Here is a 20867-nt window from a genome sequence, read left to right on the forward strand (position 1 = left end):
GGGGGGGAGGGAGAAGGCACTGAAGATTCCAGTATGTAATTTTCTCTTTTTTGGCTTATTAGATTATACCCTTGTTTAAGAACTAACTGTTCTTTTACTCGGTGTCCTTTTGGCAACCATCTCTACCTAGCAATACGTGGGTGTGTGCACTCCCCCAAGTTCGCTTGTACTTGCATAGCAAGTTCAAATGAAATACAGCTCAGAAATTGTACTCCCGCAGTCCAGGAGCAGGAGTATTTAGAGCAATTAATCACTAAAATGAAGAAAAGGCAATGACTGGCACTGTAGAGGAAGAGAAAAAAAATGTTAACTCAGAGCACTACCGAAACGTGCTCAACATACACAATCCGGAGAGGAAGCGGCACATCTGCCTCAGCATTACAATGACGGCAGCTGAGCATCACGGCAGCTTGGACTTGTCCTGCTCTCAATCAAAATTCTTCTTCGGGGTGACACAGCCAGGAGAGTGGATTTGACCAGTTCCTTCTTCCCTGAGGTAATTTTTCTCTATGCAGTCACACAGGTAATAACGACAGTATTTAGTACTCCCCGAGCGTGGTTTAACCTAGAGAACAGCTCCGGGAAGGCTTACATGGCCCTGCCCCCAGACTGAAAACAGAAGCATCAGCATATCTGCCACACACTTGCGATAGTGGCTTCCCTCCTTAGAGCTCTGTTTCAAGACACCCAAAGCTGGAAGGTGTCCACAAATCCAGCTGAAGTCATTAAGAAGTACCTGGGCTTGGAAAATTAGGATTGCGGGTTATTGATCAACAACCTGGCTTCAATGCCGTAAGTCTAGCATTTCTACTTGGACATTATCTAATCCTGCTGAGGTATGACTGTTTCCACAGCCAAATACCTCCACAGGTCACAAAAGTGAGAAGAGTTTTACATTTCTCTCACCAGTGTTTTAACCCCAAAGTTTGCTGAAAAGCGTTGGTGACTGTTAGAGCTGCACTACTAATGAGAGTGATGCTTAGGATGTGTGCTGAGAGCACACGAAACCTATAGGTTCAGGGAACACTCTACTGGGAGGCTTCAGCCCTGCCTACGTCGCAACCTTCTGAGCTGTGTGAACCTCCTGTGCTGTTAGACCACATTACTGTGCAGTGCAAATAGCCTGGGAACATACAGCAGTGCTTATCTCTGGAGACTTAAAAAACAAAATAGGTAGCTTCAGACTCTTTCAGGAAGAACAGTGCATCCCGCATCCAGATCCCCACAATGATGCCAGGCATAAAGAAAGCCCTCGGCCAAGTCCAAATAGCACCAGCATCCCAGGGAAGGTCAACTGAGTTGTGTTCTAAACAGCACTCGCATGAGCTGTGATGTTCTATACCTGCAGGCTACCCCATTCAGGTGGGACATCCTCACCAATCTTGAAATAAACATCAAAGGAAACCAAGGTCAACACTTCCATTGTGAGAAGCACAATACCTCAAGAACTTCACCCTTCCCTCTCTATTGACTTCTTTTTTTCCCACATCTTCAAGCTTTTCATGACCGCATGGGCCTGCTCCATCTTTCCCAACACCCATTTCTTCTCACCCACTTCCCCATCTGCAAAACCATTTGTGCCAGCTGTGACTAGCATTTTTTGGCTTCTTCAAAAAATGTCTCCAGGCATTGTTCCTCACAGCATCTTGGACATAAAAGATGCCCTGAACTAACCCACAAGGCCAGTATCTTTCTTGGGGTAAATTCTTCAGCTAGTCAGTGATGGTGGCAACTGAGAGCAATTAGTAGAACATAACTGCTATTATTTTCATTATTTCTTCTCCTTCCATCCTATTACTCGTTGCACTCAGTTACGTCTTGTTTCAAAGCAACAGAAATTTCTCCAAGGCAGTGACTTACTCCTGTGTTCACAGGTATTCAGCAAGTTCCTGTGAACATCAACAGGAGTTGGTACATTGTGAGCCAACATGCAGAAAGAGCAGTTTTGACTTCTCTGTACAAGCAGACAAGCACCTACTGCAGCTTTCATTAATACTTCACATGGTGACTTAGTCCCTCAGGAGTAACAGGAGAGGAAAATCTTCCAAGAGAAGTTTGTGTGACAGGTAGCTGAGGAGGTGGATTACCAGAGGACTCAGAGTTACCAGGCACCTGTACCCCTTTTTTTTCAACTATCCTGAAAAGCATATTTTTCACATGTTCTTCAATGACTTCACACCCCAACCAACCTGTTTTCTAAACCTGTATTTGGCAGGTACAAACTTACTTGGCTTGGAAACTAGCCTCCTAAGTGCAAAAGCTACTTTTGAAAATGGAGCTTTAGTTCTGTGGTCTTCTAGACACTTTTTTGAAATTACCCTGAATTTCATGCTGGTACAGAGCCCGGTGCATCAGGGCTCAAATCCAAGGACAGGACCAATCATCGTGACTGGCTCTAAGTTTCAGTGAGTGGCAAATCAGAAGAAAACCAACATCAAATCCAACTGCAGATATAGCTGTGCTGTTGTCACTGCCAAGTGGCGAGGCACACAATTCAGCACACAGCAATTCACCTGCTCCCAAGGTGGGCCTCTCAATCTGAGCCAAGTACCATGCTAGCAGCAACGCACTTAGGAAGGCTAAATCTAGCCGAGGTACAGCTGCAGTAGGTTGTGATTTTGGAGGAGATGCACACTGATATCATGAAGGCTTCAGAAGATAGCACACGGGCACAAATAATAGGGTTGAGTGTAAGGTAGGCACCTCCAATTGGGTTCCCCATATCAATGGCCCTCAACCTTTTGGAGGCATCCTCAGTAATGTTAAATGTGGTGTCTATGCCTCACCTCTTCCACACCATGCTCAACTTGAGTCCACTGCATCACTGTGTCCCTACCCTTTCCTGAAACTCTCACACAACCCTGCTACTGTTATTGTCATGGTCATGGCCACCAGCCACACTGCAACAGCTGGCCCCCAACTCCAGTGCCTGTTGCACTGCAACCAAAGGAGAACCAGCAGCCAAAGCTGCACCACCTCCACCTCCTGAGTGCTGCCACCTCTCCATCAAGCCCTTGTTCCCAGCATAGCCTTCAGACACCTGAGCCTCATGACTATGCTCAGCTCCACTCATTCCAAACACAGGCTCAGTCCCTTTTACGCTGACCACTATGTATGTCCTCTTCCCTAAACTTGGGGAATGTTGTCCAAAAGTTTCCCAAAACTTTTCTGACAAAAATATTTCCTCAGACCTCCAACCAGCTCTGAAAAAGAGCTCTAATGATCTCAAAATGCATGTACTGCTTTCTAGCTAGACATACACAGCAGGTTGTTGTTGGCACATGTGCTCCACCATTTTGCCACTTGCTAAGACACATATTTGGGATTAGTAAGTGGACCCAGACATCAATCTGTTCTCCCTGCCTCTCTACTTCTGTTTTTTTAACCCTCTGCTTTACTGCAACAAAGGAAGAAAGTGGAAACTTTCCATTACCCTGAGTGTCTGGCCCTGAGCTTGCTGGTCCCTTCCTAGGGTGCTCTGCAGTAAATAAAGTTAGGACAGTGACATGAAGATTGGAGGATGATTTGAAGCAGAGTAGGGATCTCTGTTCAAGCAAAGGTTGGTCCATCATTAGATCAGCCCATGGGTGAAATGAACGTGTGGTGACATTAGTGAACACCCTACTAGAAGCGAAGAAAAGACTGCAGACCCACAGATGAGTCACGAAATCTGTCTGTTCCAGTGCTCTAATTACATTGCTCATCCAAGAAAAGCCTCTTTTGGAGCCATTAGGTCAGAATCTGTTCTCCCCCCCCAACTGTAAATCCCTCATAACTCAGTGAAGTCAATCGATTCATATTGGTGTAAGCAAAATCAAGTGCAGTGCACTTGCACAGCCATTGATCTTTCTGTCTCTCTCAGAACACAAGCTCACAGAATGCCATTAAAGAGACAAGAAACCCGGGCCCCCAGGTCTCGCACGCGCTGCAGGCACTCTGAGCAGCAAGATCGACATCAAGTGCTGCAGTTGGGAGGCGAAGGAGAAGCCAGAGGAGAGACAAAAGACTTCTGTCTCTCCTTCAAGATGAAAGGCTTTGGACCTCCCAGAGGGCCTACGGACACTTGTAAAAGAGTTGGAGCACGACACATTAAAAGGTTACATACAAAAGAAAACAAATTATCTGTCTATCTGTCTATCAATCTACTTTTCAGGTGACACTATCATTCCAATAGAAAAGCAAACACAGTGCAGCACAGCTCCTATGGCCCTCCAGCAGCCTCAGTGAGCATGCACATCTTTTCTGATACACAGAACTAAAACACTAGGAGACTGAAGACCACCAAAACCAGACATTTCTGCTTCAGGAAATCACCTGAATGAAGGATTCCAAGAAATGGTCCATTTTGTCCTAATAGACATTTCCAGCTTCTTCCTCTTCTTCAAAGTCTCTACCAATGTGCTGTGCAGGAAAACTTGCCAGCCTCTCCTCAGCAAGGAGCTCTGCACTGTGAATGGAAGCAAAAGTCACTATTCAAAGCACACAGTATGTTCCCCCAGTATTATATACATTAGGCAAGCAAGCAAAGAATAGCCCTGGGCCACAGGACCATTTCCTCCTTTTAAATCTAACACAACTTCCTCCAAGACAGTTGATGACACAGTCTAGTCTTCTGGTTAGGAAGATCATCAACCACCTGCTTAGTCCACAGTCCTGTCTCTAGCTTCCTGGATCAATAGGGACATCAAGTTCTCAAAGGAAGAGGAGAAGAGGGAATGCCTTCAGCAGCCAAGAGCAGCTTGGCTTGAAAAAATTCAATAGAGAAGCCTGAAAGGATAGACTGAGTGTTACTGATTGTGGTAGAAGATGGGAAGAGTAAAGTAAGAAGGCCATGAGGCCATGAGACTGGAAAGCATAAGGACATTCCTCCATCTAGGATTCCCTCCAAGCAGAAGAGCAGCTGAGGAATATAAAGCTTTTAGAATGCAGAAAGCTGAAAGGCTGTCCCCTCTTGGACATCCTGAACCTAATGTTTGTTCTTACAAAGTCATTTTTTAAGTCAGTGGAGATGACTCAGAAAAAAAGAGCTTTTGAGGAGTTGTTTCTAATACCATTGAAACACCCATTAATATATAACCGTTTGGATATATATTTACACTTCTTTGGTTCAGTTAATGCTCTTTTGGGGATGGAAAGGGAAAACCTCTTCTGTTATTTAACATCAATCTTTGTCAGGCCTTCTATCCCAGACCTTGCATTTAATATACCATCTCCAAGTTCTGAAATGAGGTCCCCTGGGTTATACACTGAAATGTGTGCAGTATGATGGAGACAAAGACAGAGGTATCTGTAATAGCTAATAGGGAACTGTATTGATTTTGTTGGTTATATGATGTTTATTTACTTTTTTAAGCCCTGTTTGAGAACATTTTCTCTTCCTTTCAGGCCACTGCCACGTTTTCCATTTGCCACAAGAGCTAATATTGATGCTACACTGTGTGTGTGTGTGTGAATTTGTTGGGTGAGTAGGAGGGGATGCTTCCTTCAAAATACAGGCTCTCCAGACCAGATTCTGCACACATTCATCTCAGTTTAAAGCCAACAAATACACAAAAACAACCAGGTTCCACAGGATTTGCAGAGAGCGACTGTGATCAGAATCTGCCCCAGTCTGTCAGGATCCACCATTTTTGTCTGTTGGGAAAGACGTGGGTGGTCTCTCCCACTCCCTGTTGATGGAAGGGGGCGGGAACGCAGTACCACATGGGAATAATATGCAGCTTTACGGTGAACTGATATATGAGCAGGAATTAACAGGGTGGTGGGAAGGGAATGAATCAGCCAGTCCCAGTGAAGACAAAGAAATTTTTCAGACACTACCCTGGATCTCACCCACTCAGACACAGCATCTTTTCTTGGCCCCTGTGATACATCATTTCTTCCTCTCATAAAAAACCTAGTATTGCAGCATCAAGTAAACCTTTAAAAATGACCCTGCCAGGAGCAGATCAACTGATCCTACACTCAATCAGTGATGTACAGTCAGTCCGTGGGTGCAAAGTCAGCCCAAGGCATCCAGAACTGTTTGTGTGTAAGTGAAGCCCAGGCCAACACTGAAGTCTAGAAATTAGGGAACCCAGGCAAAGTCTGGGCATCTTCACTTCCAGAATTAGAGAAGAAGCCATGGAAGGTGAAAAACTATATGGTCATGATCTCAAGGTTATTTCAAAAACAACATGTATCTGTCTCACTGTTACAGTATAAAGACCCATCCTTGAAGCCCATGGAGGGGAAAGGAGGTTTTGAAATACAAAAATGGAGGCTTGCACAAAGGCTTAGAGGGCTCTTCTAGAAAAAAAGTGCATTTGGGCTTAAAATCTATGTAGTAAATTATCTGTTCTCCCCTTGGTGCAGGCAAGTAATTCCTCTCACTTTAATGGACAATTTTATGGCTGCTAATAACATTTGTAGCTAAGATAATGACAAGGATAATCAAATCCCATGCTTGAGGGCATAAACTGATTGCTGCGGGGGTTAGCAACGAAATCACCATCGTCATATATTGCACAGGTGTATTATGGGATAGATTTCCTTCCTCCAAAGTAGAAAGGCATTGGTGTCTGCCAAGATAACAGATTGGATGATTGTCTGTGTTATGGAAATTGCTGGTTTGTATGCATGGAATTTAGGGAAAGAGGAGAAACCTCTTTGTTTCAGCATGACAGAATCTATAACCCAAAACGCAAAATGAGCAGGGGTTGCAACATGCATATTGATGCCCATTCTAGCAGAACAGCTGTCTTAAAGGCAAGTTCAGCCTTGACCATAATGAAGTCCACTGCCAGATAGCAAATGTTGCTGTACATTTAGCACAGTACTCAGAAACATCTATATAGTGTATAATCCCAGAAACTGAGGGCTGGGAGAAACCTCGACAAACTATTTGACCTGTTTCAGCATGATTAGATCTTCAGTCCATCACTTAGGGCTTACTTAACTCATCAGTCAGCTCCTGTAGAGCAGCTATCACCCACCCAGCTCCTAGGAACACATGGCTTGGAGGGACATCAGAAGGTAACCGAGTCCATTCAGATCTGAAGCAGGCTGAGGTATACCAAGCCCATGCATGTTGGACAACTCTTTAATCCATTCATATAAATATCCTACTACTGGCACTTCGGAGGTTCCTTACAGATCATGTTACAGCTGTTCTCACAGCTGACAATGAAACTACATCTACTGTGCTGAGGAGTAAACCTTGGGTAGATATGCAGAAAAAACTTATCACTGTCCTCTTTACAATAACCTTTCACATAATCAAAGCCTGTTATTATTCCTTTCTTCATATATTTCTTTTCCAGACTAAACAATCTCTGTCTACTTCACACTTAATACAGGTCAAGTTTTCTCAAGGCATTTTGATTTTTCTGTTCCTTTCTCACAGCAGTGTGCCCAAAACTGGACCTAGTTTTCAAGGTGAAGCCTTACCAACCCCCAAAAAACCAGAATATCTACCTTCTGTGACTTACATCCAACACTTGCCTGTCTTGAACATCTCACACCATAGACTCATATTTAAACTGCAATCCACTTTATCAGCATGATGTTGCAGTGCTTGCACCTAGTCAGTTCGCATCATTTTTCGATATGTGCATTTGATGTTTCCTTCTGCAGTGTAATACTTCGCACTTGTCTTTATTGAATTTCACTATATTGATTTCAGAGCATTGCTACAATTTATCAAAACCATTTTGTATTCTGCTCCCACCCTCCAAAGCACAAGCTGCCCCTCTCAACGATTACAATGTATACTCTCTGTTCTATCAGCCAAAGCATTAATGGGAAAATTTAATAGTACCAACCACAAGACAGACCCTTGTAAGACTGTACATGTTAAGTCCATCCAATTTGACTGAAAACTACTGATAAATATTTTTCCTTTTTTTATATCCTGTTGTGAAATTATGTGATGTAGCAGGGGGGCACTGGGTTTGTATTTTCTGCCCCATTTACAACCATCTGCACAGTGCATGAGCTTTTCATACATGCGGTAAGTCCAGCCACAGTGTGTGTGCATCCAGACATTGCACCCACCTGTGGCAATTCCATCCAGTCTATGTTTTCCTACTGTAATTATGAGAACTCAATGCTATTATAATGCCACATATGTAATACATTTGAAGATCTACTGTTCCCCCACTATCAGCTGGATCAGCTACTCTATTGAAAAACAAAACAAAACAACAAAAACCCCAGAGAAGTATGATGTTACTCAAGAAAAATTTGCCTTTGTTCCAGCTTGTCCCTTGTTATCCTCTAGGTACTTTCACACTGATTGTTTAACAGCTTGGTCAAATATCTTTCTGAGTATCAAATTTAGGTTGACTGAGCATTAACTCCCCGTGTTCTCTCCTGTCCCTTTTTTAAAGATAGGCAGTATGTTTGTTTTTCCCTGCAACAGCCACTGGTAGAGCTGTTCAAACAGCAGCCATAAAAAACTGGTTACACTGCTGACAGTGAGCAGTTGCTGCTTAGAGAAGAGGTTTGATTCTTATCCAGATATTCAGCTGGAGAAAAAATTGTTGAATGCACTGATAATCCCTCAGGGAAGCAGGAACCTTCAGCAAAAAAGAACAAGATAAACTTACATAGATCCCAAGCAAGATCCAAGACAAACTTCAAACAGCCTGCGTGTGTACAGAACCATTAAAAATAAGGCAGGAGGAGGCTAGTCCATACCTTGCCGCAAGGCAGGACAGTTTGCATAGGTCATTCTTGACAGATGCTTGTCTATCCGGTTCCTCAAGCCCTAGCAAAAAAGAGCCCACACCCTCCCCAGGCAATGTATTTCAGCGTTTCCCTAGTATCACTGCTAGAAAGATTATTTCTCTAACTCTTCCTTGCTGTTGTTTAACAGCTTTTCTTATTCACTGTGCTGCACTCAAGTTCTTCAGGAACAGGCCATGATTTTGGTCAGATTTGAAAAGCTCCCCAGACTGGATTCTTTTCCAAGAGATCGTGGAAATATCTTTTAACTGCTCATCACCCAACCTGTGGTCAGATTTCAGCTAGTCATCCAAATCAGGACCGCATATGCTCAAAAGCCAGCAACTTCCATTGTGATAACTATTGCTAGATACGTGGAGCCACATCTACCACTTAAGTACCATATACATCTGCCTCTTTAGTGCCACCAGCCTTTACTGTAGCCCATCTTGAGAAAAGGGAAACCTCTTGAAACCTTTAAAAATTAAATACCAAAAAGCCAGCAGCTGACCTACCTATATCATTAAGGACATTTACTTCAAACGTCATAAAACAACTGCAACGTAGTAAGACTGAGGCTTTATAAAAAATTATCTCTGATGCCAGTCCAAGTCAAATCAGAGCTGAATGCAAGCCATACTGATTAAGCAATCACAAGCATAGTGGCACAAAGGCTTCTAAATAAAAATATAATTGGGGTGGATATATGGGAAGAAAACAAAACTGAAGCCATTCTGAATCTGAATCATACCTAGTGCTTCTCAAGCATTAAAATAAAACTCTTGGATGTGCAGCACATTCACGAACTGACTTGTAACACTGCTAATTTGCTTCTGTTGGCCTACATAGGTAGGTATCAGCTTATGTTGTTTCCTCTGATTGGCAGAGTGCACTCATTAAGGCAAACACATTGCTACTAACGCCCTAATTGTTTTGAAAAGTGCCCTTTAAATAACGGGCCTTTTACTACTAGGCAGGATGTGTTTTAAGAGCAAATCATGAGCTTAAGCCTTTGCTGCCAGAAGACTGATCATTTATTTGTTTGTCAGATGAAAATACCAGAAAAGAATGCAAATGCTGATAGGGCATCAGTACAGACTGAACAGCTACCATCTCCTTCATCTTCTTGGGATGTTCATTCCCAGATAAAACAGCAAAGGAGAGGAAAAACTCTGAAGGAGAGAGTTTGAGAATTTTCAATATACGACTTGAAAGGTCAACTGAAGAATTCAGGTCAAATCACTGGGATTTCCAGGTGCTTCTGATGGCACAGATCCAGTGTTGTTGTTTGAACAACCAGTTGCCTAGAATTAGCTTTATCTCGTTTCTAACACACCTAAGTAATATTGCAAAAAAAGACTGCAATGGTAAATCATATTTGGTGTCCGGGAGCAAACAAACCTTAGATCAGGGACATTTATGGATGATGTGGTGGAGTTGTCATGGTTTAACCCCAGCTCCAACCAAGCACCACGCAGCTGCTTGCTCACTTCCCCCATGGTGGGATGGGGAAAAGAATCAGAAGAGATAAAGTGAGAAAACTCATGGGTTGAGATAAAGACAGTTTAATAAGTAAAGCAAAGGCTGCGCACGGAATCAAAGCAAAACAAGGGATGAATTCACCTCTTCCCATGGGGTGGCAGGTGTTCAGCCATCCTCAGGAAAGCAGAGCTCCATCATGCTTAACTGTTACTTGAGAAGACAAACACCATAAACTCCGAACATCCCTTGCTTCCTTCTTCTTCCCCCAGCTTTATATACTGAGCATGGCATCATATGGCATGGAATATCCCTTTGGTCAGTTGGGGTCAGCTGTGTCCCCTCAACGTTTTATGCACTCCCACCCTACTCACTTGTGGAGTGATGTGAGGAGCAAAAAAGGCCTGGACTGCTTAGCAACACCAAAAAACATTAATGCACTGTCAACGGTATTCCCAACGCAAACCCAAAACATAGCACTATATCAGTTGCTAGTAAGAAAGTCAACTCCATCCCAGCTGAAACCACAACAGGAGTGATGGTGGGTAGATCCCTTCAAATGCTGGGAGAGACTCGCACTCCCTAAACATTGGTCTCCAGACTTCCACATCCCAAAACATGCTTTCTTCCTCTTCAGTATTCTAGGTCAATCAATTTTTTTTGACAGCTTAGTATATGTAACAGTCCTGAATAATGCTGAAAGGGCACCTTTTTACTGGTTTTAGTCCTCAGCAGAAAATACTATATCCTTCGTCTTGTAAGGAATTCTTCTAGAACTCCTGGTTTACTTCTGCAAGGCCAAGACATTCCCAAAGACAAGCAAAATGGTGGGAGGGCACTGAGACTTCAAGTCACTTCTGCAGGTACGAGGTGTTTCTCTGATGCAAGATTGTAATGGTGAGTTTCATGAATAGTTTTAAAACATTTCAGATGTAGTATCTTATATGACACAGCCTGTGTGCAGAGCTGTACTTTCAGGGCTCCACATCCTTCTTGCTGCTGGAGTTCATTTTATTGCAGGTCCTCAAGTTTCCAGAGCAAAGTTAATCTAAGTACCAAACTGCAGATTTCTAAAAATTTTTACTGTCTATAACCCTATTTTCCCTGAGTGGTCAGAGCTGTTTCAGAATACAGTCCAAACTATTAACAGCTAACAGCTGTACTCAGTGATCTTAAAGGTCTTTTCCAACCTAAATGATTCTATGATTCTAACAGTAACTGTTCATTTGTTCAAGTAATGGAGGCCTAGACCTTTGAAAGAAGAGTATTCAATGCCTTTTCCTACTGTGTCTGGGCCTGAAAACTTCCAGACTGGTGTGAAATGCAACAAAGTGACAACTTAAAACTCCAGGTGGTCACAGGTTTGTTGTGACAGTTAATTTCTGAAACAGTTCCCATAGCAATGGCCTGTGGTGGTTTAAACATAGGAGAAGGACATCCTCTCTAGAGGATGTCAAAAGAAAAAAGGGTGGAAGAAATAAAATATTCTATCTGCACCCAAAAACATCTCTGTAACAAGTTAATAGTAGCATACATTAGAAGCTGCTGACAGTGCCAATTGCCTTGGGAGTAGATCTCTTTTATTTCTACCTTCCCTTCAATATGTCAAGAATATCCCTAAATTGGGAGTCTACAAACATTTCCTCATAGCTAATCTCCCCGCACTATACAATTAGAGGGAGCTGCTGCAGGTTTCATTCATCAGTCTGTGCCCTAAAGCTCTCTGTGAAATTTCTCAGAGAAGGCTCCCGCTGCTAGCAAAGAGAGAGATCCTCTTCTGTGGTGGGGAGCAAGGAGACAACCAGCTTCCCATTAGATATCTTTTAACCCCACTACTTGTCTGCTTTTCTCTGATGCTTTTCTTTCTTGCTGGTGCAAGGAATTGAAAGGACAATAGAGTCTATTCCCTCCTAATCATCCTAACAAGTAACAAATACATGAGGACTTAATAGAGATATGTCTTTCACTGACATGTCCTAATCATCTCCATAATGAAAGCAGTTAAAAAGGACACTGAACCCTTTGACCAGCTGACGACTGCACAAGCCTCTTGTGGCAATTGGCCAGATATTTTAAAAAATGGGCACTTAACTTCTTAAAAAGAAAAAAAACTTCTAAGAAACTTAGGAGTTCTTCCCCCAAAACAGAAAAGAAGTAAGTGTGCAAAAAAACCCAAAATGCTTCTCAGTGTAGCAGAAGAGATTGGATCGAAATACACTGTTAACTGTCTGGCAGCAATGAAAGAAAGCAAAATGAAAAAAAAAACCCAGCACCAAAACAAATAAATGGAATAAAAAGCATCAACATTCTTCCTCAAGATTTCCCTTTGCTCCAAGTTTAAGGTATGGAGTAGGCATATAGTTTATCCTTTCACTTTCAATTAAAAAAATAAAGATTAGTATAAATGCCAAAGTCAACATATGCTCTAACTCCACAAACTCTGTTTGCTTCATTATTAAAGAATAAATAAATCTGAAAACTGCTGTTACAGATATTTTCCAACCACGAGTTGGTTTGCTATAGAATAGAGCTCCTTGCATTGTAGAATTCACGGCAAATAATGGCCTGATCCAAAACCACTGTGGCTCAAAATATCCTCTTACAACATTATTAAAACATTATTTACGACAGACTTTGGATCAGGACTTAACTTCTGGAGATTTTTTGCCTAACATTTCCTAATCCATCGACCCTTTCACTTTAGTCAAAGAAACTGCCATAGCTACATCACCAACAATATCAATGTTGGTTGAAGGTAATCAACAAGCAATCAAACAGACACCTGGTAGAGTACAGGTAGCCTGGGAGGATGACTCTATCTATATATTTTAATCTGAAGTCAGTATGTTTCATGGACTATAAGCTAGAGAAGGTAACAAATTCAATTTAGTTTTTTGCATCACAGCAATCTATATATGTGAAATTTCAGAAGTAGTCCATGGCTTCACTCAAAAATATCCACAAGCCGAAAAGAGATGGCTAGGCCTGCTACACACAGCAAACATCTGTTGCAAGTCCACAGTAACCTCTTAGTTCAACTCAGAAGCAGCAAGGACTCTTACTGATTAGTTCTGCATCACCAGCAAGCGTCCTTGCTAGCATCTGTTACCAGGGAGGGGGATATTTGATGTGGCCTTTCTCCAGATCCAGTCAAGGATTTTCATTAAACATCCACAGAAACTGGATACCTAAAAACCCTAAAGGGCCTTTGACAGAAGACACGTAGTAATAACAGAGATAATTACCCAGAATCATATACACTCCTTCACATAATAAAGCTCCAGGTTCTGCTGTTAGTGCATGTCAGGAGACCTAAGCTGTGGGAATTCGGTAATATCACCTTGAAATCATTATGGATCTCTGCCTTTGGTTCATCTTCACTGTTTAATCTGGCTATAAACTAATGCCATGTGGTCTGAAAGAGACAGAAGTGAGCTGTTTGGCAATTAGAAATATTTCCCAACCTGAATCTTCAGCAAGTCATTTTATCTTCTTGTCTCTAAATTGAGGGTAATTTTTACACAGAGGTGTTGTGAAGATGAATCACCTAATGTCAGCACAGCATTCTGAATATAAAGTGCTGTGTAACTCCAGCTCGAAGTCATGAGCATGGTTTTCAGCATTTATGAAGGAATATGCTTCAACATTGAAGGAACTAAGCACCTCAGCTCACATTGCCTTCAAAAGAAGACAACAGCATTCTGGTCCTTGATCAGACGAGCAGCACCTGTCTCAAAACCCATGGTGTCCAAAACACAAGCTCTCCATTAATCAGTTTTCTTTTAGATCAAGCCTCAATCATTCTGATGCTGTTCCCAGAGAAAGCAAAGGGATTTTTATTCTTTTTACTTGAAGCAGGAATAAGCCCATATCTAACAGCTAAACTTCTTCCTTTATTCTTAGTCTAGAACACCTCCTCTCCCTCCCAGTTCTGCCCCGTGAATTTCTGCTTACCATCCTTGTATCAGCAGGATCATTTTCTTCTTCAGAAAACTTCTTTCCCAAAAGACTCACCAACACCTCTAACTTGTAGCCTTGTCGGTGGACAAACACAGATATTTCTGTGCTGACACTTGCAAAGGCACGTAAATGGGTTAACTGCCTAGAAAAGCAATCAATAAGCAAAGACGATACAGTAGAGAAAATGGAATTTCAAACATCTTTGGTTTTCTCTCAAGACAAACAAGCTAGTCTAGGAACTATTAGAGCTCAAGACGTGGAAAAAGGAAGATTCAGAAAATCATAGAGCATATGGCTGATAAAGACTTCAAGAGGTCAGCCAGTCCATCTTCCTCCCCAAAGGCAAAAGCAGCTACAACTTAAGCTTCCCTGACAGATTTTTGTCTAAACTCTTTTTACAATGCTCGAACAGCGGAGATTCCAGAGTCTCCTAAGGCAGTCTTTTCCAGCATGCAACCACCCTGACAGCTGGAAAGAGCGTCCTCGCCCCTAATCTAAATCTCACTCACTTCAGTTAAAGAAGAAAGTTATGAATAGTTAGGAGGAAATCAAAGGACATCAAATCCTAAAAAACGACAAGAGACTAATTTCTCAAGCTTGGTTACGCTAAGGAAATCTGCTGACAGCATCACCCAGCTGAGTGGCTAGAGGCTTCTCGATGCTTCCCCCAAACTGTTTTCAGACTCATACTGGATATTGCATTTCCACTGACAGCAAGCCATACAGCAGGAAGTGGCAGTTTGGTATCAGTCTGAGCCGTATTTTTGCCTTGCTTATCAGTGATTTTTAAAAAGCTTTTGCTAATGTCCCTCTGGCAGGAATGTGAGGTATCATTGCAAAACCAGTTTTCAAGAACTCCAGGAGTGTTTCTATAAACATGTGAGCAAAGTAGCCACAAAGTCTCCTCTGTGTTAGCAGAACACTCTTTTTGATATATTTTTTTCAATTGTCTATGAGACAAAGAATATAGCAAGAAAAGATCTTGCAGAGTATTTTAGTTATGCAGGGGAGCAAAATCCTATGCACAGTTTGTCTTCCTGCAGCTCACTGAAGACAATTTCCTCTTTGCCTAGGAGATACCAGTAGCAGATATTACAAGACCTGATCATCCACTATTCTCGACTGAAGCTTTAGATGGTGTAAATGAATAGATTCTTTACTCCAGTGCATCTACTAGCATTCCTATCACCAGAAAATCTTGCTCTTCACTTTCACTTGAGTTTAATAATAATAAAGTGACTTTATTCTGTGTTTGTTTTTTTTTCTATGAGCTATAACCTTCATGGTCCTGGCAAGTCATGAATGTAGAAGTTAACTGACCAAAATATTGGTGTCTTTGTTCTATGTCTTTCCCTTTTCATGTCTTGTCTTCTTCCTTTCTTTTCTTTCTTTCCATTGCAAATTGCCCACGTCCCATGATTCCCTACCCAAAACTTTTCAGTGGACTGCCTCTAAGTATTACCATCCATCAAAAATCAAGAGCAGACTCAAAACACCAGAGGCTGGTCTTAAAGGAGGAACAATAATTCACACATAAAAACACATAATTTTCTAAACCAAATTAGAGACATGCAACACTACCAACTTGCTATTTTTATAACCATTTTAGAAGAGTAAAGTGATGCAGAGAAAGTATATGGAGACGTAACCACTATCCTGAAATGGATTTAAAGCATGTGTTTGCTTAGTTCACTAATGCAGGTTCAAACTCCCTGTCAAGCCACTGTCTGCCAGAAATATGTAATGTCCTCATCTGGCTGTAGACAGTTCCTCAGTGTTTAGCTACTCAGTAGCCAAATAGCTGTCAATAGGTGCATTATCCATTCACCATTACAGGTTTTTTACCACATTCTTAAAAATTATTTTGTCTCCGTTCACCAGGATAGTTCAGTCACTGCATACAGTAGGTTTGAGACTGGAAACAAAGGCCTAAAAGCTAGAAAAAGAGACTAGCAATTCACAGCACACACTGTCTGAATTTTGCTCTCCTTACAGTCACTTCTCAGGAAAAAAAAAAAAAAATAAAAATCCTCAATCTGTTTGTTGTTTCAGTTCATTTTAGGGTGACATAAACAGCTTTCAGTTCTTTACATTCCGCACAAGCCTCCAGAAATATTCAGTGTTTACTAGAGCTCAGTGGTGTTAAATCAAGTATGACTATCACCCTTTAAGGCCTAAATGATGGAGCGATATCCATACCAATAACACATTTTGACAGTGTTGACACCTGCTTACACAGAAGAAGTTTACCCACTCTTATAAACCTGTAGAAAAGGGCATTAAAACTTAGTAGGAATCACCTTTTATTTTCAAAAGTTGGTGTTTTCATCCACCCTATCCAGCCTTTTCATGAACTCTGGGGAGTATTCTACAGCGTATCTCATAGAAGACAAATAGCTGGATGGGGAACTTGATTAAATTGATCCCTGTCATCATTTTGGCTATGTAACTGGAAACGGATAGAAAATAAGACCAGCTAACTCTGAAGTGAGAATAATCCCGAAATAAACTTAGCAACTGGTGAGAGCCAAGAACAGCATATTCGTTGTTTTTGATCACCTAAAAACTTTCATAGAATTCAAACATGACCCAAATATTGTGAAAGTAGGGTCTTTTTTTTCTGCTAACGGGTTTTAAGAGCGAGTTGTCAAATGTTGTAGCACTTGCGGTTGTTAATTTTTTTGTTGTTAAAAAAAAAATTTTAAAAAAACCAACGCCATTACACCTGGAGACTAGAAAAAAATCTTGTGTCACAGGTGAAAAAACCTGTTTCTGTTTATTTGATTAGCCCTCGCTTCTTTAGTACTCAGCTTGGCAAGCGAGCAACAACCCCCCTGACCCCCACCTTCTAATGAAAGCCGAACGCCGTAGATTGGAGGAAAATGTGAGAAATGTGAGAGTTGACCAAATCTCAGCACTTCGCCTCGCACTGAAGGGACACCTTCAGTATCCCATGCTCCTGTCCCAACAGGGCTGTCGTGATGTCTTTTCGAAGGAAGCCACAAGCCGGTGAAGTTGCCCGACCAAGGAGCCGGGACGGTCGGAGCTGGCGGCGGCCGGAGCTGTCCCTTCAGCACCACGGCGGGAGCTGTCCCTTCAGCACCACCGGCAGCCCCGCCCGGCAGCGCCGCGCTCCCCGCCAGGCTCCCCATCACCGGTTGCTGGCTCGTGGTCCACGGCCAGCGATTAAATTAAAGCCACAGTAGTTTAAATCAAGGCAGGCACGAGAGGTGATGGCTTCAGACGCGCTGCTAGCACGGCAACCTCAAGGAGAGCAATTAAGTTCGACATAAATTAGTCTGGTATCACATGCGTGTTGCTAGACTTTGTGGTCCGCTGCTTCCTAACGCCCTCCTCCGAAGAGAAGTTTTGTGCAGAGAGATGCACCACTCTAGATTAAGCAGCTTTTTAAGCAGGTTTTTGTTCACTCTCTTTTGAAAATCAGCCTGTGATGGTTAGTTAGATGCACTTTTGCAGGAGCACCTACTGACTACAGCGTGTTCCCTAATGCATACACCGTCGCATGTACCTCTCGAAGTCTGTTTGGAAGATTTCACAGGGAGAAGAAAATGTATGTGAGAGCTCACACACAATCAGATTAAAAAGAAGAACCATCACAAAAGATTAATATGAACATTTAAGATCACTGTCCCGTGCAAGAAACAGAGAGAAACCTTCTCTTATTTTCCTGCAAACTTACGTATAGAAAGTCTTTTTTCCCCCCCCCCCCTTTGGACCAAATTCTTTTAGGATAAATAAGAAATTAAAGAAAAACCTTCCATGTTCACTTTTACAGACTACCTGTAGACCAGATAACATCACAAAGCTACTTTAGCACTGCAAAGATGATACACAAAACAGAAGTGCATTTGGCAAGATGCAGATAGTAACTATTAATAAACTTTTGAAAGATGGATCACGTATCCTCCTGGAGCAGGGTTTCCCAAATGAACAATCATTAAAGAACGTCTGTCTTTCTGCACCGTTCTTTATTATCACTTTTCCTCCCAGTGGTTCCCAGTTGCTAGACACATTTTAAATTTAAACAATTCTGACATCCCAAAGTGCCTCTGCCTACAGAACTGCATGCTATCCTCTGCACGCTAAGGTGCTCTGAGCTTCCTAAACAAATCCCAGCTCTTTGCAGGAGAAAATGCTAAAACTTCCCGAGCAAGTTGTACTTGTTTCCAGGTAAAATATGATCAAAACAGCAAACTACTGTAAAACCAGCCCTTTCTACCTGTCACCAACGGAGTTTAAGAATGCAGAAAGTATTGCAGCCTCCTCTTAGGCAGGAGTATAGGACACTGTGAGTGCACAGACGTGTGCGTGGAAGGTTGGTTGTAATCCAGAGGGGCATGACAGTCCCGTATTCACTTAGCACGAATAAATGACAAGAGATAGATCAAGGAAGAGAGAATCAGTGACCAAAGGAGGAAGGAGAGTTCTGACATTATAAGGAACAGCAGGAAATCTAAGTCATTAGCCGAAGTTACATCCTACTTTATATTCTATAACCTATTAATATATGCATTTTATATATATACGGTAATAGAAAAGAAGAGGAGACTATCCCTTTAAAATCTTATCTTTCTAGGGACAAATAGGCTTTATACAGTCAGATGGTCTTTCAAAGGAAATTTTTACTGCCGCAGATACAATCCAGTCAAATACAAATGCAAGTAGACACTGCTCAAAGGGCAGTAGACAGCTCGTTCTACTGTAAACTGTCAGTATCTTCAGGTGGCAATGTGCAAATTTCTTGTAACAAGCTCTAACTGGTACAAAGATCAAGTCCTTCTGTATTAATAAAAGAGCTAGTCTTTCGTGTCCTGTTCAATATAATGCACTATCAAAAAGCCACTGAGCAAGAGAGGTCTTTCCAGATCTCATGAGGGGGGGAGCATCTAGAGGTGTTGGGAGAAGAACGTTATCAACAGCCTCAGTAAATCCACCTTAATGAATACAAAACCAGGAAGAACAAACCTGCTCATCAAGCCAAAGCCCGAGTTGCAGCGCAGTTCTGCGTGCACTCTGCAGCCTCTAGTTATCGTTGTATTTATTTTTTACAGCAGAGAAGCAAACTTTAGGCAAAACGCTCCGCTTTAGCTGCGGGGAGCAGAGACCTACAAAATGACAGCCTGTGGCTGTGTCCACTGACTGTCCCTCGACTGTCCAGAGAAATGGCACATCTGGGAAGCTGGACAGCACGGATGTGACAGCGGGCATTGTTTTGCCTGTCAGACCGTGTGCCCACAAAGAGGAGACACACAGACTGTGACCTGTTGGCACATCAGACGCTCCAGCTGCAGCAAAAACTTCAGGAACACATTGGGAATACCCAGGAGAGGCCCAGCCATGGTACCACAGCTGTGGGAACCCCCACCACAGCCTTTGCCAACGCCAAAACAAAGTTTGCGAAAGCAGGGCTACGCTCGGCTACACCGAGGGCTTTCCCAGCTGATCCAGTTCCCATGCCCTCACCGTCTTCATCCTCATCCAGCTGCCTTTTGCCTAAGTTTTTCCCATGTCTCTTAAGCAAGGGTGAAAGGAAGAGGGTGGCAACAGGGCCTCCTTCTTTCTCCGGGGAACCCCAGGAGAGTATCACCCTGCCTCTTCCCTCCTCCTCCTCCTCGCCACCCAAGCCACAGTTCAGTGGTAACCACCTGGCCAGCACCAATCCCCCAACCAGGCCAGTCCCACTCCTCTCTCCAGTCCCACCCATCCTCCATCTCCAGAGGAAGAGGTGCGGGACACCACCAAGTCCAACAAGTGCCCATGAAGAGCAGTAAATTACATAACATGGGAGGAAAGCCAAAAAAGACTCATTACACACTTAACCCTTTGCATGCCATGCCCCCTCCTCCTCCCCCCTTTCTCCCAACCAGGAGGTCTTTGGCCCCTGAGGGCCACCCCACTCACCAATGGTCGTGATGACCGTGATGGCAAAGTAGAAGGAGCCGGCAAATTTCCACTGGACGCCGGCCCGGTGAGGCTCGGACTGCATGATCACCAACTCCAGCTGCCTGTAGTCCTCGCTGGTGATGTTGTACTTTCCTTTGAGCCGGATCTCCTCGGCTTTGAGTTTCTCCTCCTCCCGCATCTCGTTGTCGGACTCCAGGGCATCAAAGACGGCGGCCCCGACCAGCAGGTAAGTGAACGTGCAGATGATGAGGGACAGGGTCCGCACGTTCTGCCTCTTCATTGCCGCCAGCAAGGGGCGAGTGAGGGGACCATGTCCCCCCCTGACCGCCCGGGGATCCGACAGGCCGCAGCAACCGCAGCAGGGGGGCAGCTGCCGGGGGGGCTGGCGGCGCCCTCCGCCGCCGCCGCTGCTGCCGCTGCTCCGGGGCAGCTTGTGCTGCGGCGGCGGCCGCTCTCCGCCCGCCTGCTCCGGTTCCTGGGAGGAGGAGAGACACAGGAGGCTGCTGGAGCGCCGGGACCAGGTGCCCTGGAGCCGGGAAACTCTGCGCAGGACCTGCCCAAACCAAGCCGTCCCAGTGCGCAGGGCCATCCAGGGCACCCCCGCTCCTCCCCAGCGCCCAGGCCAGGGGCAGGGGGTCCCCGCCGAAGGAAGGGGATGTCGGGCGGGTCCCCCCAGAAGGGCCGGCGACCCCGGACCGGAGTCCTGAGGCGGGCGGGTCCCCCCGCGAAGTTGTGGCGGCGGTGCGGGGAAGGATCCCCCGCAGCCCGGGCGGGGCGCGGAGGGGGGGCTGAGGCCG

At 43.7% G+C, this 20867-nt stretch overlaps 1 protein-coding gene across 1 annotated transcript in view; it reads right to left on the reverse strand.

Annotated features, from left to right (window-relative positions):
• The window catches only part of KCNK9 (potassium channel, two pore domain subfamily K, member 9), an 88219-nt gene extending 67560 nt beyond the window's left edge, over positions 1 to 20659 (reverse strand). Inside the window, exon 1 of the mRNA XM_014965286.1 lies at positions 20068 to 20659. Within this exon, the coding sequence (XP_014820772.1) occupies positions 20068 to 20659 (592 nt within the window). The remainder of the gene's footprint in view (positions 1 to 20067) is intronic.
• Positions 20660 to 20867: the final 208 nt, after the last annotated feature.

This window comes from Calidris pugnax, unplaced genomic scaffold, assembly GCF_001431845.1.
Source record: "Calidris pugnax isolate Ruff unplaced genomic scaffold, ASM143184v1 scaffold41, whole genome shotgun sequence".
Classification (NCBI taxonomy): domain Eukaryota; kingdom Metazoa; phylum Chordata; class Aves; order Charadriiformes; family Scolopacidae; genus Calidris; species Calidris pugnax.